General features: G+C 49.3%; 1 protein-coding gene across 1 annotated transcript in view; it reads right to left on the bottom strand.

Moving 5' to 3' along the window:
• The window catches only part of SRRM4 (serine/arginine repetitive matrix 4), a 26,980-nt gene extending 1,952 nt beyond the window's left edge, over positions 1 to 25,028 (bottom strand). Inside the window, exons 1-11 of the mRNA XM_035898361.1 lie at positions 25,000 to 25,028; positions 21,630 to 21,791; positions 19,060 to 19,143; positions 18,659 to 18,730; positions 16,915 to 16,941; positions 16,134 to 16,184; positions 12,806 to 12,898; positions 11,706 to 11,868; positions 2,912 to 3,249; positions 1,086 to 1,307; positions 731 to 841 (exon numbers count right to left, since the gene is read on the bottom strand). Coding sequence (XP_035754254.1) covers positions 731 to 841; positions 1,086 to 1,307; positions 2,912 to 3,249; positions 11,706 to 11,868; positions 12,806 to 12,898; positions 16,134 to 16,184; positions 16,915 to 16,941; positions 18,659 to 18,730; positions 19,060 to 19,143; positions 21,630 to 21,791; positions 25,000 to 25,028 — 1,352 coding nt within the window. The remainder of the gene's footprint in view (positions 1 to 730; positions 842 to 1,085; positions 1,308 to 2,911; positions 3,250 to 11,705; positions 11,869 to 12,805; positions 12,899 to 16,133; positions 16,185 to 16,914; positions 16,942 to 18,658; positions 18,731 to 19,059; positions 19,144 to 21,629; positions 21,792 to 24,999) is intronic.

The following is a 25,028-nucleotide window of genomic DNA, read 5'->3' on the forward strand; positions in this document are numbered from 1 at the left end:
AGAGCCCTCCCGGACAAGGGCTGCAGCCCTGTTGCAGGGGCTGCTGCTTGGTGCGGGCTCCTTGGGCGATGAAAGCTGTGGGCAGACCCAACTGGAGCCTAATGCTCTGCCCACCATTTACACCAGCATGACAGAGAGGGGCACTCCCCGGGTTTTCCTATGAGGCATCTCCCACTCGCATGATCCCCCGGTGAACGCCAGTGAGCAGCCATCTGTGCACTCTCGGCTGCATAGCGTGTCCCCCGCAAGGGCTCAGGGCGAAGGAACAGCCACTTCACCTGCCACATGCTCCAAGTGTGAGATACCATGATGCTTCAAAGCCAGCGATAAACTGTGTCTCCTTCCCAGCCACCTACACCCAAAAGTGCTTTGCGTGAAATTCCCCTGAACCAATGCTGGGCAGTCCTTGGCTATAGGAAATGCACTTTTCCCACAGAAAGTTAAAGGCTCATCTCTGGGCTCTTCCCTCTACAACCAGCACCAGCTCTGGGGCAATAAATTGTGAGAAATTTCCACTGGACTGAGGGCCAACATAACATATGGCCATATGCTTTACTCCATATGCTTTGTCCCCCAGCTCCCTCTAACCCCGGTGCTGAGGACTAAAGCACCCAGTGAGGAAGCTGAGGAACCAGGAGCCAGTGAGTGTGCTAGAGTCCAAACGAGTGATGGAGGCAGTGGGAAAGCGTGAAACGTCAGATACCACACGATGAGACAGCTGTACCTGTACCTGCTAGGACTGTAGCGGGAGTAACTGGGGCTCCGGCGAGGCCTTGAACTCCTGCTCCCAGGACTTTTTTTGCAGGATTTGGAGGAATAGCTGGGAGAATGTGAAGAAGACCTGGGGATAGGCAAGAACCACATTAGAGTTAAAATGCTGGAGGGCAAGGCTGTACCAGACTCCTCCGAATCTGGGCTCATGGTGGGGAAGAGATGCTCAGCTCTGTGTGGCCAGTTCACTCCAAGCCATGTGGATCCCTAGGCACCCCCCAAACTCTTACAACCCCCCCTGCTAGGAGCCTGCCAGCCTGCAATAGTTAGACATTGCCCTGGGTCACAGAGACAGCTGTTTCAGCTGGTCTTACCTCTTTCCTGAAGAGCAGGACCTGCTTCGGGAGTACCTGGGAGAGGCCTTGTGGTGCGAGGAACGGGAGCGACTGGAGCGGCTGGAGCCAGGGGAGGATCTGCCCGTGCTGGTGTACGACTCGCTGCGGGAGCACGGCCTCAGCGGGGAGCTGTGGGTTGGGGACGGGAGGAAGTTTCGCTGTTTCTCCTCCGAACAGCTGAGACACAAGGACAGGCACCCTCTGTGAACATATATTTGGACAGTCATTGAAGCTGTGGCTGAACTGGGACTGGTCCCTGGCTGAGGGGAGCACCACGCTCCAGCCAAGTACTCCCATCCTCCCATTCCCCAGCTGGGAATAAAAAAAAAAGACCTCCCGGCTCCCCAGGCTGCTGTTGCAGGAGACCCCATGTGTGTGGGTCAGAACCCAAGAGCTCACCCTCCGGGCTGTGCCAGGGAAAGGCTGTGGAAGAGGTCTCAGGTGGCATAAGGAGCAGCCTTTCTGCCATGTGCCCAACACACCAGAGGTGTCTGGTTGGCAGAGCCTGGGTCAGGCCAGCGAGCGGTGCAGGTCCTGGGGAGGGAGTGAGGTGAGAAGTGCTGGAACAAGGGAAAACTAGAGCATGGCAGGGCAAGGGCCTGTGCTCCAGCCTGGCTGTGGAGCAGCATCAGCAGGCACGTTCTGCTGCCTTTGGACAGGGCTGCGTGAATTCCTCCACTTCCAGAAGTGCCCTGGGTATGAACTGGTGTTAGAGCCCAACAGCGAGGCAGCCTCCCAGCTGCCAGGGCCAGCTGCAATCCCAGCTCCACCCATGCGAAGGCAGAGTTATCCCACTGGAGTCGCAATGTGAAAAGTATATACAGCCCTAAAGTTTTACCCTCTGACTGAAAGTCAAGGCTTGTTCTTCCTAACACCAATTCCCCTGGCTCCCTCTCGTCTCTCATTCAGTGCTCCCACCCCCAGACCACATCCTGGCTCTAACTTTCAGCCTTTAAGACCCGAAGGCCTGAGCTGGAAGAGCTCCCTATCATCACTGCCTGAGCATAGCCTTGGGTACCAGCCACTGCACTTCAGTGCCTTCATCCCCAACATCACCTGGCAAACCCCCAGGAATGGGAGGCAGTGATGGAGGCTGGCATCTACTCCCCTCTCCCGATGATGACCTGTGGCACTGGGTGGTGGTTTGACTCCTGCCTCCAGCCCTGATGCCCCACGGCCCCAGCGCACCGAGCTGCTGCTGCGTTATCCTGCAGCCAGCGAGGTACTTGCCCCTCCCTGTGCTCCCCATCTGCAGGAGATGCTATCTTGTCACCCAGGACCAGTCCTGAATGAGCTGGGAAGGGGCAGGCTGGATTTGGCTCACTGGACAGGTGAAAGAACAGCCCGTAATGGTTTTAGTGAAAATGAACCCCGCTTCCCTTCCCCACAGTAAGCAGAGGGGGAGAATTAGCACGGCAACACCCTGATGTACTTTTCAGATTTTGCCCAGAAGAGCCAGCGACTCTTTTCATGGTCGCATCCAGCTGGGCAGGGATGTGTTTAGGAAACAGCAACGCAGGGCCAAACCCTGCATTAGCCACATTAATGCCAGCAGAGCAGGCACAGGCAATGCCTGGGGCATGATGGCTGGGTTTTCATCTTCCTCCTCAGGCTATGGTATTGGTCATTGCTGGGTTCCGGACTCCAGACTGGCAAGACCGTGGGTCTGATTGATATCTAACTGCCTCCAGACCACAAAAACCTCCCTGCCAGCTCACCACTGCGACTGGCGAGCGGGCAGGAGATACAGAGCAACAACGTACCAGGTATTTGGCTGCCAGCAGCAGCTACTGGTAATCACTGACCTTCGGTCTTGTCCCTGGGCATCTGGAGACAGATTTTCCAAAGCTGTTCCCTTGGTCTGGGAAAAGCAACTGGTGAAGGAATTTCCTGAATCAGAGCTGTTATCGCTGTTGGCCAGTTTGGGCTTCCCGGACGAGAAGGCATGGCCAAAGCCATCATGGACTAGACTTCTTTTCTCCTGGCTGTCCTTTGACCTGGATGAGCTCGTTTGAGTGGAGGGAGGGGAGGAAGTATCGTTTCCTGAGTCATATTCATGATACTCTCCATTCTGGCTGGCTAGGTTGCCAGGCGGGCTGTCTGTTTTGGTAAAGAGGTCAGCAGAAGACCCTGACTGAGAGATCTGAAAGCAAAAAAGCCATTTGGCATTGTTTGAATGGTTTTGGGGGGGTTGTTTTTGGTTTTACTTTGCTTTTTTTTTTTTTTTAAATAAACCCAGAAATTTTACCATCATGATGCACTGAAACAAAAGGAAAGGAAAGAAACAAAGTAAGAAAGAAAGAAAGAAAGAAAAAGAAGAAAGAGAATAAAACAAAGCACATAACCCTGAAAGAAATCCACAGTAAGAAGAAACTCTTTTCCCCCTGCTATGATAACGGGAAGATTGAGAGATCATGCAAAGAGTATCAGCATGCGATTCATGTTAAACAAAAAAGTTCAACAAAGTAAACGGGCAACCAAAGAATCAAAATAACTAACTAAATAAAAAAGGTATAATGGAGGACAAAGCCCTTATTTAGCCTTAAAGAGGGGAAGAAAAAACAAACAAAAAAAGAAACGGGTATATACCCTCCATAATCCTTGGAAAGAAAACAAAAATGAAACAAAATCTTAAATAAGCGAATTTTTTAAGCTTCCTTAATAAAGAGGCTGAATGAATGCCACTAAAATAAGCAAAGAAAAATCAAATCAAATCAAATGAAGGGCTTCTGTACAACTTAAAAACTGGCAAATAAGCTTATATCTTTGAAACTTAAAAAAAAAAAAAAAAAAAAAAGAAAAAAGGAAGGGGGAGGGGAAAAAAGAAAAATCCCTCTGGAAATAAAAGGTATACAGATACTTCTTTGTGTGCTTTTTTCCCCCTGAAGAAGATATAGCTAATGCGCTCAAGTGACCTCTAATAAATTCCCTGGTGTCTTGCGGATAGCATCCACTTACCCATCAAGAACTCCTCCTTTAGTAGGTAAGGTGTAAGAAAAAAGGAAGAGCGGGCAACATAAGTCCATCATTAGAGTCTCAAATTACATGAAAAAAACATAAACCCTCTCTTCAATCCACACTGCCAACTGTTCGCTTGCCTCGTCTATGCAAATGTCATGACTGCTTTTTGTCTGCTTGCTTGTCTCACTTATTATTCATTTTTGTTTCCGTCTGCTTTAAATTAGGCTGTCCAGCCTGCTCCTGGAGGCTGATCACTTGTGCTGAAAAGTCACAGCTTGCACTAAATCCCCTTGGGCTTCATGGAAGTGACAAAGGGAACTCAAGTGAGGGAAGAAGTAAAAAAACAAAGTTGAAGAGGAAAAATATCCCCTGTGTTGCACTGGAGATGTATGGGGCAGGGGACGACGGGCCTGGGCCTAACAGCCTCTGTGTGTGGGTTCAGCCTGGCTGGGTTTCAGTGGGTTGCTGAACCCAATGGGGTCAGCAAGGACCCCAAACCCACATAAGCGTCCCTGGGCAGGGCTGTTGTCTGGGACCCTGAGCACCACCAAGGGGATTTACATCATTTGAATATCCTATAATTCAGTTTTAACTCCACTGGCATTTACGTAAGCCGGTCCAGGAATGTACCAAGATGTTAGTGCTAACATCTGTCCTTGCAATGGGGTAAGAATTAGGGCCAAACACAGACCCAGCACGTCTGCGCTTCTGTGTGTCCACCTCTTCTTTCACTCAGATGCTCCGCTCTCCTCATTCCCACCCATAAGGTTTGGTCCAGGGTCCTTAAAGTGGACACGCAGGGTTGGTTTCCCCCACTCGGGATAGTCCTCCAACACGTTCCCAGCAAGCCGCGCTCCCTCAAACACCTGCACGCATCCTCAGGCCGTGCTCCGGGGCACGCAAAGCCCTCCCTTTACACCACACTCTCCACACTGGGGACCTGGGCCATGTCCTCACAAATTCTGAGCAGAGAAAACCCCATTGTAATGTTGGTAATATCTCAGGGTGCAGAGGAGACCTGGATCAACTGTCACACAGCAGGGACAGGGCCAGTGCCTTCGAAGAGCTTAGCCCTGGACCAGCTGGCATGGGGACAGAGATCTCACCCATAGAGGGGCTATAGACCCAGCCTGTGTCACTTTTTACAAGGAGCTCCTTCATCCCATCAGATAGTGCCTTCACATCCACCCTCCTGCCAGTGGCATCTGATCTGTGTCCCTGGGGGTGTTGCTCCTGACCTAGTTCGAGAGGTGCTAACTGGGACAGGGACAGCAGACTCAGACGCATGCGCTGAATCGGCAACGACTGAAACCGGAACGGAGCTGCCAACACACAGAGCAGCTCTCAGCACACAGTCCAAAGAGCAAGGACTGCCCACAATGTCCTCATGCTCTGAAATGACCTGGAGTTAGAGGATCTCCAAGTACTTCCTATGTTGCCAGAGACAGAGGCTTCTGGGATAAGGGACAGAGGGACAGGCATTAGTTCATCCCAGCAAATCCATACTGGAGCTGGGGACTCTGACATCCCCACCCCATACTAACTTTGAAGCCCATGTCAGTCCTAACTTGGAGGCATCGGGAGCCCCAGCAGCAGACATGGGAAAGAAGTGATCTTTCTTCACTAGCCAACTTGCACCTTCAATGCAGAAGCCCTAGACAGAGCAGAAACATCTCCCAAATGTTCCCAAGTAGGAACGAATGGAGACACACATTGCAAGCCCTCATTTCAGCATCTGGTACTACTCCTTGCTACTTCTCAGCTCTAGCACTTCTCTACCAGTCCTTGTTTACTCCAGTAGAAATTAGCATGTAAAAGAAAGCAAGCCAGACATCCAGCTCTGTTTTTTACCAATTCTTTCTGGCACCCTGATGCCACATCCCAAGCCCTGAGAGAACCGGCCTCCTTGCTATGAACCACTGCGCCCTCCCCAACTGCATGCCAGAAGATACAGGATTCAGCTTTTAAATAGGGTACCAGAATTTTTTTTTTAAAAAAGATGGGTTATGCTCTGCATTAGATCTGAACCCCAATTGAAAGACAACCAGCTTTTGGCCCCTTTTCATTTACAGGCATAGAACCATCACATGAGGTACTCCCTGGCTACAGAGGTAGGAAAGGCCTGGAGTGGGTACGATGCTGCTCAGAGGGACGCTGACCCCAGCATCGCACGTGCAAACACCTTGCTTCTGTTCCCTCCCAAACTAAACCAAAAGGCCTTTATTTCTGCCAAGAAATACAACAGTTTCTTGGCACTTCTAAACCGGCTTTTAAGACTGCCACTGGGAACTGGGATGTGTGCTTTTGCTTTGCCTTCGCTGAAGTCTACCTTCAAAGCAGCAACTGTTGTCAGCACATCACAAAATCTATCAAATGACCAAGGGATCAATGAGCTCCTCTGTAGCTCAACATCTGTGGTAGCAGCACTCTGGGAAGAGGCAACACATGGATATCACTGAAATATGGAGCCCACAGCCCTTGTGTGGGCTGCAGGGTCTGGCTGGGGCAAGGCAGGTGCCAGGGGGACACAGCAGCTTCCCAGCCCCACCACCTCAGGACAGCAGGCTGTAGCCAGTAGCTTTCCACAGGCTCCAGGGGAGCTTTCTGTCCCATGGTAAGAGCCAGGACAAGGCCCAAGGTGCTCAACTTGCCTGTCTGCTCAGTCAAATTGCCCATCTGATGACCTTGGCTTTGCTTCTGGTCCCCTTTTACTGCTTCTAAAAGGCATGCCAGCCACATGAGATGGGAACCAAGAACCACATGTGAAAACACTGTGCAGAGCTCAATTGAATTCTAATGGCTTTTTGTTTTTCTGGGGTGTCTTAAAAGAGTCTGCTCTTTCATGAATCTAATTTTCTCTATGTGAACATTTGGATTCCCTCCCTCCCCCCCCCATAAGTAATTAAATAATCTCAGTGAACCTTGCTTCCTCCAGCTTTCAGCAGGGGACCTACTGCTGCCCTCAAGGGAACCCAAGATATATATTTATTGGATTTTTTTGTTTCAAATCATTATTTAATCAAGATGAAGGGGGAGTAGAAATGAGGCCCTCACTCATACTCCAGACTATAATTTTGAGTGCGATCCTAGACCAAGAGGCAGTGCGGTCTAATAGGTTACAAAAACACAATCACCACTCATCTTCCAATTAAACTGAAGAAGCCCATTTACTGTGCTGCAAACAGCCCTGAGGCGAGACAGGACTATACATTTTCTCAGCCATAAGGGGACCGAGACCCATCAACGAGCAGCACAGCGCAGCCTCACTTATAGTTGGAGGATTTTGTTCTTGGGTCTTTTTTCTCTTGTTTTGCAACTCAGTTCAAAGTGGAGTTAATTTCTTTTTCAGAGGTGCATAATGTCTCCCTTTCTCTCTTTTTTGGAGCATTGTCATAATGAAAGGAATAAAAAAAACTTGCGGCAATGACCCCGGTGAGCCTTACTCTTGGCGAGGGCCTGGCAGACATCTGTCAAGGAGCCACCGGCACAGGGAGCAGCACCTGCAGAGAGGGGCACGAGGGTCCCTGGGCTGGGGTTTCTCCATCTCCTAGAGCAGGGGGATGAGGGGAGGCCTATGCCTGGGGGAAATGGCACCTCTGGTGACGATTTGCCCCATCTAAAAAGCCAAACTCTTATTAAGGCAGTGCAAAAAATAGCACTGCTGTAGGAATACACTATAACCCCTTTTTGCACAATTCTGAACCCCTGACTCAAGGAATATTGAGTGGAAAATATCCTCTTTTTTCTTTTGCTAGATGGATAGCTCAGAGTGAGGCTTTCTCTACCACAAGAGCTAAACTAAGTCCAGGAGCATGGAGGCAATGACACAGCTTTCCCTGCAAGGTCAGAGCTTGGCTTATTTGGGGCTGGACGGCAACAGTGCTGAGCAGCCTGGCTCACAGATCCATTGCTGGGGGTAAATTCCTGAGAATGCCAGGCAAAGGTTTGTTCCATCACAAAGATCTTTTCAACTTGCTGGGGTGCAGCCAGCATCCCATGACACAGGCCAGGGTGTCCCCAGCTCGGCTCAGGCCAGGCAGGCACCGCTTTGGAGCAAGGGTTTGCCTTCCACCACCTCTGCTGGTACCCAGTGTGCAGCATGGCTTTCCTGTGGTTGCAAGCATTCCTCCTTCACCCCAGGCTGCTAGCCTTCCTGCGGTCCCAGCACTGAGAGTGGGAATTTATTGGACAATAACCAGGCATAACCTCACTCCCCTGGCTGGGAGGGGAGAACAGGAAAAGCAAAATGAGAGCAACTTCCATATTTATGGAAGGCTTTGCCTTTCTGCTCTTCAGGGGCCCTGTTTGTTGTCAGAAACATGCTGCCTAGCAGTTAAAAGAAATAGCTTTTCCTATGTCAACCAAAACCCAGGCTAGAAAACAGAGAGCAACAGCAAGCCAATGCACAGATCTGCTAGAAGGTTCCCTCCTGCACACGCTGTCCCAGCCCCTGCACAGTGTCTCCTCACTTCCACCTTTCTGCAGACAGATGAGCACAGAGACAAACAGCACCAATTGGAACAACTGCACCCCACTGAGCCTCACTGAAAATCTGGCTCAAGTCGATGTTAATTTGTGACATTGTAAATGAGTTTCAGTGGAAGTAAAGGAGCTGGCAAGGGAAGTGTATGCAGTGTGTAGTTATCTTCATCAGGTACAACAAAGGCAATTAGATCCATACCCTGCAGGTATTTATATTGCACTGCTCAACTGAAAGCACAGTGGCATGTGTGGCATCTGTATCGGGGTGGAATAAAAAGTATCTGCAGCAGGTTGGGGGTATTCTGTTCAAAAATAGATGCTGCACATTTCCCACAGTTTCTCTGCATGCTGAGGCACAGACCCACAAATCCTACTCTCCATAGGTGGCTATTGCGGCTGCATGAGATTAAAGGGAAAATGAGAGTGAGAAGCTTGGAAATTCACTGCCAAAAAGAAAAAAGCAGGGAACTTTGGGGTGTTTCTGCATGTGTGCATGCATGTGCATGTGTGCTTGCATCAACTTATGCACAAAGGCAAGAGGGAAAGAAGCAGCAAGGTAGATGCATGGGCAGGGCATTATTTTGTATGCTTTATCCCTCAAATTAGAGGTAGACCTAGCTAGAAATTGTGGCTGTTCCAGTAGAAAGAAAGGAAAACAAACTGGAGGGAGGGGGGACTGGGGCAGAATTTACCACAAAATGCTTCAAATTTTCAGAAGAATATAGAATAAAAATTGGCTTAAAAAGCAAAATCTTTGATTTGGAAGTGCTATAGCATTACCTCATGGGAATTTGCGTATTGACTCTCTGGGTCTCTTCAGCACTGTTGGGATTGTCCCTGGACAATCCCTTTCCTTTGGATATACAACAAAGCATCTCCCCATTTAGGATGGAAACCCAGGACAGAAGGAAGGGTAGGGAGTGTGACATGCCAACCCCCATAGAGGACTGAAACATGGAATATTTTGAACTCTAGTTTTGGAATTTTCCACCGAATTTATTTTTGATATGTGATCAACATTTTCTGCAAGAGCACATTTTCATTTCATAACACATCCAGGCTGCTCTCAAAGTAGAATCTGACAGAACCAAGCTTATTTATAGAGCAACCATTTAACTCACAAAAAGGAGAGGCATCAAAGAGTTGTGTATAGTCATTAATAAATGAGCCTAAAAGTTCCCATTCCATTTTTTCCTTGCCAGTTTTGAGTATGTGATATTTAATGACCTTATTCAGAAAAATTTCAGGGGCAGCACTTAAACAGGGGCTTCAATTTAAACAAGTGCCTAAACGTGCTCTTGAATGATGTCCCAAGAGAGCTTTCTTCTTTTTGGGGAACAAAAAGACACTGGTAGGTTGCCTAGTAAAGGGAATGATGTCTTCTAGTCATTGAAATATTTGCCTGTGTTATTAACCCTTACTAGAAAGAATACAGCAGGGGCCTGGGGACTTTTACTTTGCATCTATCACTACAAAGCTCTGATTTTCCCTGCCCTGCAGCTTGTGTGCTCATTTACCCCAAGTGAAGCAAGTGGAAAGGGGAATGCAGCATGCTTGAGTTTAGCTCATTTTAAAGCTTTTACAATTTTAAATTAGAGTTTACTCTTGCTCAGGGAACAGAACAGCTGGCAGTCGGCCTCACAGGACTCAGGGAGCCTGGCTTCAGAGAGAGGAAACCTAGTACCAATTAAAAACCAGGCTTAGACTTGAAAACATTTATGTAAAATATGTAGCTTGAACCAAAAAAAGAAAAAAAAAACCACCCTGGTGACACAATGCAGTCTTTGGCTGGCTGATTTTGGGAGGAGGTCTTAACTCATTCCTACCTTCCCAAGTTGACAGCGGGCAACATCCCAGGCTCATGGCAATAAAAGCTTCATAGCTTGTTATTCCTTCTATGTATGTACACACACACACGCATCTAAGCGTGGTGTGCAGGTTCTGCTATTCACTCTACCTTATATGGTTTTATAAGCAATGACTCACATGTGCACTATACACTCAGGAGCTGTGTATAAGGAGAGCAAATATGCATATCTATAATTCTGAAGGACAGCTTGTGCCTGTCTGTACCCACGTATAATCTCTGTGTATTTTGATCGGAAGGCTGTCTGTGTGGGTGAGCAGATAAAATCTCTCCTCTTGCTGGCACTATCTCTCTCATATCTGATGTAGCTACTGCATATGGCTGTGCTATTTCCAACCAATGACTGGGCCTAAAGGAGAAAATCAGTTCCCCATTGTATACCACTTTGGGCTTTAGAGTACTCTGTACTCAAGACACCTCTAGCATCACACGTCCACACACACGAATACCAGATTCTGCACTACCTTGAGTCCCATGCAGCAATTTATCTCTCCAGAATGCCTATCAGATACTAACACCATGATCAAAGAGCACCACACCTCTCCTCTGCAGCTACTGGGAGCAAAGGGGAAATGTGCCACAGAAAAGGAAGACTTCATATCAATCTTTATCTAATATTTCTCTCCATCTCTTGCTCCCTCAATTCTAAGGCATGTATTATATCATCTCTTCCCATGTATATGGAAAAACATCCCAAGGCACTGAGCCTGATTTTACCCTCGGCTGCACATGCAGTTCCCATTAGCATCAACGAGAGCTCCTAAGTTCCGAATTTGGCCCCTGGGCTTGTCAGTCCAGAGCAACAGTGATCCTGGAAGGATCCTGATAGTCAGTAAACATCCCCTGCCAATAATCACCAACTTATTTAATGCAAATGTTTCTTTTATATGTGTTTGATTCCCTTTCTTCCCCTGAAGGACTAAACTTTTGGACATGAAGACCAGTGAATTAAGTTCACATCCAGCTGAGCAAAGACTGCATAACAAACACTTCCCTGTAAAATATCATTGCTGGAGGCCACTTTTTTTTTTGTTAAATGTCCTCAATTCATTATTCAGAGGCTAGAGCCTCTGCAAGTTTTTCCCTTCTCCAGCCCCACCCTTGGTGTGAAAATGCTGAAGGAAGGAATGACTTTAAATACATTGTAGAACAGCACCATTAATAAGTAATACAGTTTTAACCAACTTTGTCTAACATCACTATAATTGAGTTATAAAAATTTTATATCGATTTCTTGCCCAGATTCCTGTGGCTAGTTCAAGCGAAGCAGCACAGTGTGTAATACTTACTACTTCCTTAGGCGACAGGAAGCTGTAGAGTGGGAGGGTTTGGCTGGCTTTTTGGCTTGCTTGAACCTCTGCAGAGGAGCTTCGCTTTGCTGTGATCTTTGAATGGTGCCGGGAGTGTCTTTGCCGTGTTTTATGTCCTTCCTCCCGAGACCTGGCTCTGTGCCTCCAGAAAACATGAACAGCCAAACCGTTATTCCTCAGTATTGCAGTAGTGCCCATCATCAGCGCCATACAAACCCTTGGCAGCTCTCTGCTAGGCCATTGCGTGTGGGAGGTGATGTTCCACACGACTGCTCTATGGAGTCATGATGGATAGAAAAAGGGGTGTTTTGCTTTTCTACTTTTTAAAAAAAAAAAATATTTTGCATCCAGGCTTTGGACCTTAACCTCAAATTTCAGCTCCAATTCATGATTTTATGGTGGCTCAAGGCAAACCATACTTTCACACAGCCTCGAGTGTCCCTATGGTAATACACCTCCAAGAAAAGACACACTGCTCTTGCACAAACATCTCTCCAATTGCTGACTGCATTCCTCCCCCCACTAATCATCAGCTTTTCATAAGAAAATTCCCAGGAGTTAGGAGGAGTGAAGTGGGAGAGTAGGAGTGGTTTGTTCAAGTGCTTTCAGCAAACGTGAAACATGAACTCGTGATGTGTATAAACTATGTGACTTGCTATTGCAGCGATGCCGGGTCTAGCACCAGCATCCACTTAGCTGGCCTCAGGAAGCATCTGTCATCCATAGGACAGAGATTTTAATCAGGTCAAAGACAGCAGCTATAGAATGCCATGGGCAAATATATTTCCACTGCTAAGACCAAGTTTAAGGGTTTCCTGGGACATCAGCAGTACAGAGCCCTCGGGCTGGGGAAGGGAGACTAGGCTGGAATCAGCTGTCACAGGCTGATCATCAGCCATGGGGATTAGAAGTGACTGCTGGACTGAAAAGCTGCAGCCATTGCTCCGCGAGGCAAAAGCCTTCTGTGGCTGAGACCACAAGAAGCTCAACCCTTGGTACGTGGCATAGATGCTACCAGAATGCGATGCTACCACTGGGAAGCGTCACAGGACACCCAGCTCAGGGATCAGTGACGTTACCTGCTTCGGCAGCTGGGGGAGTGGGATTCGGAGCTCTCCGAGCGAGAGTGGCGGTGGCGATGGCGATGAGATTTCCGGGTACGCCCACGAGAGCTTTAAGAAGCAGAGAGGAAAAATCACCATTAGGCTAGCAGACTGGGAGGATGCAAGAGCCAGCAGCTGGAGGCTGAAGTCAACAACATTCAAATCAGAAGGGAGATCTGCATTTTAAGCCAGAGACTGCTGTATGAAACATTGTGCAGGACACCAAGGCATGAGAAATTCTCCATCCCTTCACAGCTACACTGACATTAAGGCAAGCCATCTTACAGAGATCTATGCTAGCATTTTATCTACAAGCTATTAGGTTGGCTCTGTAGCCTGCTGGGGGAAGATCTATGGACTAGCATGCAGGATTGCAGCAGACAGCACCAACCTTTTCTGCTTTCAAGACCTTAAAGAACCATGTGCTTGTCCAGTCATCTGCTTGCCCTTCATCTTGCAGCCTACCCTAAGACAACCAGGGAACAGCCTGGGACCTTCCCACTGCCGACCCTCATTGGGGGAGCACCGTCCCTCCAGGCAACCAATCGCAAAGCTCCAACACTCCCATTTCTTCCTCTATAGACTAGACTATTTCAGTTGGAAGGAACCTACTACAATCATCTAGTCCAACTGCCCGACCACCTCAGGGCTGACCAAAAGTTAAAGCATGGTATTAAGGGCCTTGTCCAAATGCCTCTTCAACCCTGACAGGCTTGGGGCATTGACCCCCTCTCTAGGAAGCCTGTGCCAGTGTTTGACTGCCCTCTTGGTAAAAAAAATGCTTCCTATACAACTGTCCCCCTCATTTCAGAGGTCGCTTGTGGCATAAAATTCTGATGTAGAAAAATTAAAAACTGTTTTCTTTCCAAATTAGAAAATTCCCCATTGAGCTAATTTAATGCTCTAACCCTCTCTGTAGCACAGGCTCCTTGTTAAAGAGCAGATGCAGGACAGGTTCCAAATAATACAGTACACTCAGTAACAGCCAGCCTTCCCCACGCTCTCTAGGTGGGAGGGTCTAGCCAGTCCTATGGGCAGCTCTTATGGTTGCTATATAAACAAAGTACAGCTTCCCTAACTACAGCCTGCCCTATGCACAGTTCCTGCCTGAGAGGCAGGACCATTTTACCTGGCTTCTTATAGGTGTCCAGCCACTGCTGCTCCCTTTTCTGACAGGGCCACAGGGCAGTTACCAGCAAACCATGTGCAGGGGCCCAGGTTCAGTGCTCTTTGCTCCATTCAGGCTATTACTGATGAATTACCTGCCCCTATTACTGGAGGGCCATTGTTGCCTGTGCCAACAGCCGAATTCCTGCACGCAGACAGCAGGGTGATGTGGGTGGCAACGCCACCCATCACCTTCTGCGCCCATTCCCTCTCACCGCTGTCACACAGTTATTTTAGATCTGGTAGTGTAACTGCCTGCTCAGGCTGGCAAAGCTGAAGATGGGTTAGCTGGTGGCAAGTCTGGTTTCACAGCCACACTATACCAGTCAGTGACAGCACTAATACAGCCTGCCTGGACAGCATTTAGCAATTTGCCACTATAAAAACTCAGGAAATCAATTGCTTGAGAACAGCATCTCTGTTGAGACAAAAGGGCAGCCTCCAGGGCAACTGCTTGAACTCTGCCTGGCTGTTCTCTCTGATGCTTTTCACACTCTGTGATTATATTTTTAAAAACTTGACATTTTGGGACCCTCCTTCCATATATTTATACGGCTGAAATCAGCAACACTAAACATCTCTCCCCCACATGGTGGATTTGTGTGAAAATTCCCATGTTTTCTCTTTACCCTCTGCATCAGTCCCTCTAGTTTAAGGGTTTTCCCTTTCTGCAGGAGGAAAAACTGGTCCTGTGTGATTTAGATAACCAGTCACTCTGATTTAGATAACCAGTTGCTTGACACAAGGATAAGCCAAAGCAGTGTGATTATACAAAAATCCTGATCGGAGTTGGCTCATGGGATCTATCTGATCCACGCCCGGGAGCAATAAGAAGGTTTGCAGAAAGCAGGAGTGGCTCAGCTCTGATTTATGAGCTGAAAGATGAAGGCTAAAACACCCCGGCTGGTTTATCCCCAAAGAGCAATTCTAGCAGCTCTTGTTCCCTTGGGTCAGTACACTCCAGCAAGGCACCTGATCTTTGTTTTAACCACACTGCTAGGCTGCCGCATACTGGCCAGTGCTACGTTGGGTTTGGGAGATGCCTGTGTTTACAGATAACCTAGGAAGCCTCAGTTTTACCACTGAGATCTCTGGGTGCATAGCAGCCCAATTTGAGGAAAAAAAAAAGTGGCTGTGCTGCTGAACGTGCAGAAATAGGAGAGAAAAGGAGATGGGCTTTCTGCATGCAATAGAGACAGCCTGTGCAGGCAGCACAACATGCCCTGCACCTAGTGGATTCCCAATCTCTTCAGTCCCAACAGGTACTACTGGGGCGAGACCGGTGTGTCAGGAGGTGTTGTCTCTCTGTCACCTTTCTGCCTAAGAGCTAAAAGTTGTGTTGGAAAGAATTAAACAGCAGGTCTACTAATATCAAACAAACCAGCAGATTTTTGTCTGCTAGCTTAGGATACCCTGCTAGAGGCAGAAACTAAGTCCCAGCAGAGCCAGCCAGGGGTTTGGCGCCCTAGGTTCAGCCCCAGAACTGTTTCCTTGCTCTGAAAGCAGGTGAAAAGCCTCAAGTTGCCCCACAGGACTAGGGCTGTGCTCTGCTAACACTCCAGGAGGGATGAGAACCTCAACCCCAGATTTTTATGACCTACACCACCTCCAAAAAATTCCTTCTCTTCCCTAGTCCCCACTGCCTTCTGGCTCCCATTCGGATATTTGATGGTATTGTATTTCATGAGTAGCCTTTACTGTAACCTCCAAGAGCAGCAAACAAGGAAGAGCTAAAGCCCCTCTCAGTAAGGGTGTGCCAGCCTGCCCTGTGGGCAGCAGAGGCTGTGGGGCACTGTGCTCTGCAGATCTGAGTTCATCCTCTCATGCTGCCCTCATCAGAAAAGCTGGAGTCTCTGTGCAGGACTGGATGAACAAGACACTGCACATCCTTGTCAGATACAAAGAAAGTACCGAATGAGGCAGCACCAAAGAGATGGAGAGGAAGGATCTCCAGCCTCTACAAACCCTCTTCCATTCCAGCAAAACCAGAATTGCTGGGTTTAGCTGTGAAATGATCCTGGCAATTGTTTAGGGCCGTGCAGCTGGTGTTAGCTCCAGGAGACCCACCACATCAAGCCCTTCCTAGCCCCACAGCTCTACGCAGGCAGGGCAGGGAACACCATGAATTGCTACTTACTGTTTTTTGTGTTTTCTTTCTTCCTTTCTCTTACTTTTGGGGCTTGAAGAACTAAATAAGAAATGGCTAATTAATTCAGAGATTTCTGTTCCGATAAAAAGCTGCACAATCACACGTCAATGTTACAGCTAGATTGCCCAAGAGCGTGCAATAAAAATGAAAGGGATTAATGATTCTGTGGCAGCACAGGGGGTCTGAGTGCCTGCTGACAGATCTGGTTTGTGGGCTTGGCCAAAAAGGATCCTCAAAGGGATCAGCCATCCTGGTGGCTTTGCATTTTCCTGTAGAAAAGATGAATACTTCTTGAACTGTACACACACATACTGGAATCAGGAGAGTTATTCCAGTACACACCAGTGGAAAGCACAGACTCTGAGCATTTCAAAGATAGACACTGCTGGGGGATGCCATATGTTTGCAAATAAAGCCATAAGAGAAATGAAGACTCAAGATGCAGGATGGATGCAACATGGATGAGGTTGCCAGGGGCTAGGTTATACCAAGAGGTCTTTTCCAGTTAGGTGCTTGATTGCACAGGTTGGGCTGGAGACCTGATTCCTGTGGGGTTTGAGGAATGCATAAGGCTGAATAGGGCGAGGGTAGCTCCAGACCCACAGGGGATCACAGAATTACAGATGGGGGGATCCAAGGGGATTCTGCAAGGAGACACAGAAGAAAAATGTCTTCTGCCCCCACCCAGTGGACATCAACCTTGTGAGATCTTGAAGACACCACTAAACTCATATTTCTAAGGGACCACCCACATTTGCTCAACTCTTACCTGTGTCTTCTCTTCTTTGAAGATAACCTACAAGACACAAATATGTACATTGAATATGGGGTCTCACAAAATTGGAAATTTGAATCAGAAACAACGTGGCTAGGCCCAGCATTAGACTGAGCACTGTGAGAAGACCTCATGTACCAGCTGGACAGAATGGCCTTAGCTGTCCTTTAGCCAGCTGGCAAGGGGGTAGCTGAGAAACGTGGTGGAAGTGACTATCACACTCTGCAAATAATTGAGAATATGATCCTCAGGATCACAAATCTATAGAGATCAGATACAGCCCCTGTCCCCGGTGGGACCCTTTTCTCTCCACTTAGTTTGAGGGGGCAGAGGTGAATCCAGTCCCTGGTTTTCTATATGAAGGACCAAGTAGCAGTCAAAGGAAGAATCCTTTCTATATAACTTCAGAGCAGCCTCACAGCCAGACCAGCATCATGCCTCTGTCTTGCCTCCTGGATCATCGCTGGGATGCCACATGAGCCACCATGCTGGTGGTCCTTTAGAAAACCCTGGGAGCACAGAGGACACCCTTCCTTGCAGCAAGGCCTGACCCCAGAACACTGCTCATCCCAGTGTGTCCCATCTCAGCTTGGAGCAGAAGACATGGCCTGAAGTCCTGCCTAGAGGGGCCGTGAGACTGCCAGTGGCAAGGGCAGTCAGAACCTGTCGCTGAAGTGGTACCAGCTGTCTGGAAACAATCTCCGTTTGTCACTAATGCTTAATGGTTTATCACGCTGCCTTTCAGGACCAGCTACAGCTCATCCTTGGCTTGCAGGGACACAAATGGGTACTAAAGGTTCAAAGCCAAGGAGCATCTGACCCAGGACTGCTGTCAGGAGATGGCATCCACAAAAGAGCATAAGAATCCCTCCTTGGGAAGGAAGTATTTTAAAGGAATTTCTGTATCCTTGTCTCTCCTCCTCACTCCCTCTTCTTTAAGATTCAAGCTCAGCTTTTCACCCCATTATCTATTTTTGGTAGCTTCTCTCTTTGGCTCAATATATTATAAATACATGAACTTTCCAAGGGAGATTGCATCCACTGTTCTCTTCAAATATTGTTTTAACAGTTAAGAGAAAACAGTGAAATACATGCAATTTTAAAATTTAATTTTGCTCTCTAATTTAAAAAATGGGCTTCAGAAGGGAATCATGGAAGCATTCACTTGGGGCTGGGAGGGAGGGCTGAGATATGGATGCAAGGAGCTGGTCTGAGCCTTTTCCTGGTCCAAACACTGAGACTTTCTGCAGGCTGGGGGAGAAGGGAAAAGGCTTGGTCCAAGGCCTGAGCTCCAGGCTCATTGGTGTCCCAGAGGGAGGGAAACTGGACAGCAAAGTCAAGGCGCAGGTGGGGGCTCTGCCGACTTTGTGCTGATTTGGCTCGTCTGTCCCTCTTCCCCCCCCACCCCAACAGCTCATATTTATCTTTTTGCCCTGGGCATGCACCCCATTTCATTCCCTGCTTGCCCAGAGGGACACCGGCTCTGCCCCTCCTCAGCTTTCACCTCCTGGCTGGGCCCTGCCTCTGGGCGGCCATTATTAAGGCTCAGGAGTTTGACACCTCTCTGCTCCTGGCACGGGGCTTGACCAAGCCGCCCGATGGCAGCTGTGCCTCCCACCCCTCAGCCAAACCCCGCCATGACCAAGCCGCCCGATGGCAGCTGTGCCTCCCCCCCCCCATCCAAACCCCGCCAACAGCCACTGCCAGTAGGGAATTACATTTTCAAGGGGAAAAATACCTGTTTCTTTTTCGCTTCTTGGAGCTTTTCTTCTTCTTCTTCTTCACAGGCGAGGGGCTGTAGGAGGGAGACCTGAGGAGGCAGAGGGGTGTTAGGCACCGCAGGGCTCCCCACAGCCCTCCCTGGCCACCCCAACCCTTACCCTCTTGCCAGCGGCATCCCCCTGGGGGGTCCCGGGCCCCCACAGGACGGGCTGCAGGGTGAGCCCCAGCCCGGCCTCTACCACCCTGAGGGGAGGGTGAGAAAATGGCGCCGCCTCCCTGGGCCGGTGGAAGCCCCCAGCCCTTCGCACCGCCCCGTAGGGTACCCAGCCTCCATTTTACACTGGCTTTTTCCCCTCCTCACACAGCCAAGGGCTGCCCATCCCCTCCCGCCCCACACGCCTCCATGGCCACCCTCACCTCCTTCGCTTCTTGCGGCTGGATTTCTTCTTCTTCTTCTTCCCCCGTGCCGGTGGCGGTGCACGCTCCCCATTGCATGAGGGGCTGAGGAAAGGGGGGGGGAACAAAACAAAAAGAAATATTAAAATTATAAAAGCACTGTCTGAATCAGCTCATATGGCACCTCCCTCTCCTGTTTGCCACCATCCTCACCTCAGGGACATCCAGAGCAAAGAGATGAGTTTTCACGGTGGACCTGGGGTGCAGGCGAGCACCTAATTACCCCATATACCCCACAATTTGGTCACACTTTAAATGAAGCGTCTCCTCCATGGGTTTAATGGAGATATAATGAGACCGCTACTGTACACCACGGCAGCACTGGCTGATTATTTAAAACGTGTTTGCTGAGGTTAACGACTCTGTAGCAGATTTATAGGTTTCGTTGCTCTTTGTAAATATGCTTTAAATAATTAATTGGTATTTAATTTCCATACAATAATTATGGCAACCAGATGCATCTAACGATAATAAAAGACTTGACATATGTTAAATAGCAATTGATTAGAAATATATATGTTTATTGAGATGCTATGGTAATTTAATGAGATATGCATCTCTTACACAGTTGTTAAACCTTGAAGAAAAAAACCCTCCTGTAAATTAATTTCTTTTTTAAACATGATACTGAATTGCGTTATGTTTCAATGAAAAGCAAATACCACAGTTAAGTTAATTCAGAGCACTGGGCTGAAAATATGGCAGATACTCTGTGACTACGCATTAACCAAAGCAAAGGCTCATAAAGACGGGGGGCAGCTGGCAGTGGCCCGCAGATCCCCAAATTGGCCTGCAGATCCCCACACTGACCCCCAGATCCATCTGTGGATCCCCAAATGGATCCAGGCGTGAGGTTTGCAGGGGGCACAGCCAGCTCCCCAGAGCATCTGCAAAACTGGGGACTAGTGACCCTAAGGAAAGGGCAGACACTGTTGGAAATGAGGGGGCTGGGGTCATGCCTCAGTTTCCCTGCTTCTCACCCCACTGGCAGGAGTCACCACTAGTGGGGAACGTGTGAAGGCAGCCCCGTGTCTGGAAAACATTGTGGGATCGTCACTACAGGAACAGGCCAAAAACTATGCAGTTTCTGTAGAAGGAATAAACATTATGTTTAATAATAGTCCTAACACAGAGCAAACGTTACAGCACATTGACCCGTCAGTGGTAGGGGGGACTCAGGCTCCACTGCCCCCGACACTTGCTCATCCAGGGCTTGAATTACTACCAAAATAACACCACCATAAAAAGCCAATTGCTTAGTGCTTTTAATACACTCTTCTTTTTTTTTTCCCCTCCAAATTGCTCTGCAAAACAAAACTGTATGCTAAGATTGTGAACTGTGAATAACTGTGTGCTGAGTGTTTCTGGTGCAGTAAACGAGGTGCAACCACACCGTGGCTCCAAGGAGCACCCAAATACTCCTTCCCACTCTTTCTCCTCCCAAGGATTTCACCGACTGGCAGAAGCACTGCTAGAAGATACAGCACGCTTCAGTCTTGGTGGGTCTTTCTTCTGCATTAAGGTAGAAGAAATGCGTTCTCCAAGTCAGCTTGTTGTTGCTAAGCTCAAACATCTGCCCAAAGCCACCCTAGGGGCCCGTCCTAGACCAGGGACCTGAACAGCCATCTCAGCCCCTCAGTTATCAGGATGCTCAACCTCAGCTCCCACATGCTCTCCCCTGCCACAGATTTGGGCTCCCCAGCAAACAGGTCTGGGTGCATCTCAGCCCCGCCTGGCCCAGAGCCACAGCCAGGCACTGCCACGGCCAAGAGAGAGCGGGGAGAAACCTCTGGCCGTGCCATGTGGCCACAGGGGATTTCTGTAGAGCCCTTCTCCTTCTTGCAAGATAAAGCCTTTTGTCCTTGATGTGGAAGCTTTCTCCCTGTGCTGATCTGATTTTAATTGTTTCTCCGCGATTGTGATCAAAGTCTAATTAAAAATACACTAATGCTTATTGTTCCGGTTAGCCTGAAATATGAAGATATGAAATGTGCTTTCTTGCTCTTTCTTTCCAGCATCTTTGACCAAACAGAGAGGCTTTAATCCCACAGATAATTTAACAGGCAGGGCTCAGGGACCCTTGCTGCCTCATTTACAATGTTCAATTCATTTTTCCCCTCTCAGGTTGTCACGGGCTAATGATGAACTGATAATGAAGCTGTGTCCTAACAAAGCCAATGCTGCTGGCCTAATCTAGGCATGGGGAAAGGGGAATTGCCGAGAGTGGTGCCCAGCCATGGGTACCCTACAGACCTGGCAGCACGCAGGGATGCTGGCAGGTCACCTGCCTTCCAGCCAGGGCTACCTGCAAGCAGGCTGTGCCAGATGTGGAGTGGAAGCAAACCGCAGATTTTGCCCTGCAAACACAAACGGGGGGTTCATACAATTGCATACATTTGCTGTATGCTCACACGGTCATTTAACCCATCCCCAGCTCTCACAGACCCCCAGAAGGGCTGGGTAAAGTCACAGATGCCCCCTCTGCCATCCCCCTGCTTTGGGGTGCCCCTGCACACAGCCCCAGCTCCTACCTGCATGACCTGCAGTGGGCATGGTCTCGTCTCTCCTTGCCTTTTGCAAAGCCATTGATGGTGGAGTTCTCCTTGACGGTGGAGTTCTCCTTGACCGCACGGCCACTCAGCTTTTCAGGATGTCTGTCCTCTGCAGGGTACGGCAGGCAGCTGAGTGTCCCACTACAGGAGCAAGGGGAGAGAAAGAGAGCAATAAAGAACTGGGCTCACTGGGTGAAGGTTTCCCATGTACTGGGAAATCCCCTTTCCTTCCTGCAGATAGGACCCGGGCTGCTGTGAAGGAGAGCTGCACATTGCTCTCAGGCTTCCTGAGCCTGTGATGCTCAGCCCTGCAGTGGGAAATACTCCTACATGGCTCTGGAAAGCTCCCATTTCCAAGCCAAGCAGTGCCCCAGCACGGGCATGCTATGCTCAGCTTTCAGGCAGAGATGCCACAAGCATCACGTAGCCGAGGAGCAGCTGGACAGCCCCGTACTGCAGGGACCACGCAGGGTCCAGATCCAATGTGACAGCAAGGGGCAATGGCAGCTGATCAGACCAGCACCCCTGGGCATCTTCCTCTGGGCTGTGGGCTTTAGCTCACCAGCTCTGCAGACACAGCACCGGTCTTGTACTCTGGTGGAAAAAAAGCTTTTGTATTTCAAATGCTATTTTCCAAACCTGCTATTAGCATTGCCAACACCTCACCACAGAGTCTCATCTTACCCCTCTCACCAGTACCCAAGTGGAAGCAAAGCTTTGGCAGCCAGAGGACAACCTTCCTCCCTGCTCCTACAAATAGGGTGCTGGGCCAGTAAACACACCTGGTCCTGCTGAAAGCCCAAACTGGAGAACCTGGGACAGCCCAGCAGGGCTAAGGGGAACCACCTGGGCCAGGCAGGTGCCTGCAAAAGCCCTGGGGAGACCATGAGAGCAGAGCTAGGGCATGGAAAGCCTAGAACGAGGGGTCTTCAAGAAACACTGGGGCTTGGGCAGGGCAAGCTCAAGTGGAGAGAAGCAGCCAAATGGAGAAAACAAACCCAAACAAGCCTGAGCTCAGACACTTGGGAGGAAAATAAATAGGTTTCCAGGCCCTGTAGATGTTTATTTCAAAGAACAGAAAGATTAATAGAAAGCCATAAACCAGACCCGGCAGGGGTGCCAAGAACTATGTTTTTGGTGTCATCCAGAGTATTATTTGAATAAATAAAGCAAGCATCAGCATGTCCAAGCCTGACCTGGCTGTGGAGTGGTACCCACAGTAGGCTGGACTCAGCTGGGGGCGAGTGTCCCCATTTCTTCCCATTAACATTCTGAAGCCTGTCTCAGGAACAAGCTGTGGGTGCTGCTTTGGGGTTTAGCCGTCCCCAGGTCAGCTCTGCAAGGTCCCACCACCGTGTCTGCCACTCGACCTACCTCCTCCCTTCAGAAAGCAGCACACCACAGCCCCCGGGCCACCCTGGAGCAGGGGGAAGCTGGGATGTCCTCCTGCCAGCCCCGCAGCCGCAGTGGCTCAGGGATGCCAGGAGGCTGCTTTGGCTGCTGAGATCTTCACAAACCATCACATGTGGGCTGTGGGGTCAGGAAAAAAGGGCCAGGGCAGGGTGCGTGCTGCACATCTAGGGGGTTAAATGGGGCCAAGAGGGTGCTTAAAGAGTAATGCAATGCTAAAATGGCATGGTGTTATCCCTGGTTAGGCACGGCTGGGGGCTTGCATGCCCCAGGGAACATCCTGCTGCCTGCCCCAGCCATGAGCAACACTTTTCGGGGCTGGAGCTGGCACAGGAGCACCTGCAGAAGGGTCATCCCTCTCTTTTCACCTGTGTTTTCTCTCTCAACAACCCCCCGCTTTCTCTAATAGCTGACTCTTTCTCAGAGCCCATTTTGTAATCCCTGAACATTTAAGGATGTGCATCAGCCAAATACAAGCGACAGGGTTCAATAGGGGGAAGCCGGGTGAAATATTTCTGGTGCAGGACATGCAGGAGGTGACACTGGCTGATCCGATGGTCTCTCTGGTTTTAAAAATCTATTACCCTGCTTGTAATAAATCCCCCAGTCGCTTCCCAACGTCTATGTTATTTTTAACCATCCGGGAAGCTACATGGTTAATTGCTTTCTTTGTGCGAGCTAATTAGCTTGTGGTCTTTCCTGAATCCCTTTTAAGAACAGCCTTCTGAGGCTCAATCATTAGGATCCATTAAAAATGTCCCCAAATTAATGACCTGTGCAAAGTCTGGGCTGGATCAGCTCCAGCAGCAGAGGTGGGAGGGTTCCTCCCCAGGCTGGCAGCACACTGGGGCATTGCTGCCTTGCAGGAGGGACCCCGACACAGCGGGCTATGTCCCTCTCACCCCAGCCTCCGCTCCCACTAATGAGATTTTTCAGGTCCTGGGGTTAAAACATATTGGCCTTGAGGCAACCAAGGACTCCTGTCCTACAACGCGCTAGGAACCATTTCTTCTGGGCTTGGAAGTAATTATTGATGGAAATAATTATTCTCCAATCCCATCAAAGGCTGGCTTCAATTCAACCAAATGTTCTCCTCTGATGAAGGCCGAGAGTCACTAACACTCTAAACTGGCTGGTAATCCCCTTGCGCTAAGCTCCGTAGACATTGATAGTATATATATATATATATATAAAAGCATGTATTGTTTTTGTCGTCTTTTGTGTCTTTCACGACTGATACAAAAGTGCTTGCAGTTCACAGAATCACAGAATGGTTGGGGTTGGAAGGGACCTCGGGAGGTCATCCAGTCCAACCCTCCTGCTCAAGCAGGGTCTCCTAGAGCAGGTTGCACAGGACATCATCCAGGCGGGCTCTGAATATCTCCAGAGAAGGAGAAGTTTGGGGTGAACGATTACCGTGGCCTCAAAGGAGAAGACTGTCATGCCTTCCCCTGCCAGTCCCTGCCTGCAGCAGAAAGGAGAAAGCCTCTGTGAGTGCTTTGCTAGAGCCGGCTCCGGGAGGGCAGTGAGGACGCTCGGGGCAATGCAGCTGGAAGCACCGGGCTTGCCCAGCACAGGGGATGTGCTGCCCGCAGAGATGCACACCAGAGCAGGCAGGAGGAAGAGGAGGCAGGAAGGATGCTCGGGGTTTGTCTGGGCATCCCCTACTCCGGGCATCCAACACCACTCTGCCCTTGGAGCGAGGACTGCCTGCTGCCAGCTCAGCACAAAACACCCTGTGCAGCCTCCCTCTGCGGACGGCTCGCCTTGTCCCCTCCCTTTGCAGGAGTCTCCAGTCCAAGAGGGGTTTTTTGGGTTCATGGTGACTTTTGCCAGCTTTTCAGCGGCTAGGAGGGAAGCAGCAGGCACACAGGGCCCTCGCCTCTCCCACCAGACCACGCCTTTCACTGCTTGTCACAACCCAGCCAGCCCCTCTCACCTTTTGGTATCGGATTTAGGCTCTCCCAT

This window comes from Egretta garzetta, unplaced genomic scaffold (genome assembly GCF_000687185.1).
Source record: "Egretta garzetta isolate BGI_Z169 unplaced genomic scaffold, ASM68718v1 scaffold7, whole genome shotgun sequence".
NCBI classification, from domain to species: Eukaryota; Metazoa; Chordata; class Aves; order Pelecaniformes; family Ardeidae; genus Egretta; species Egretta garzetta.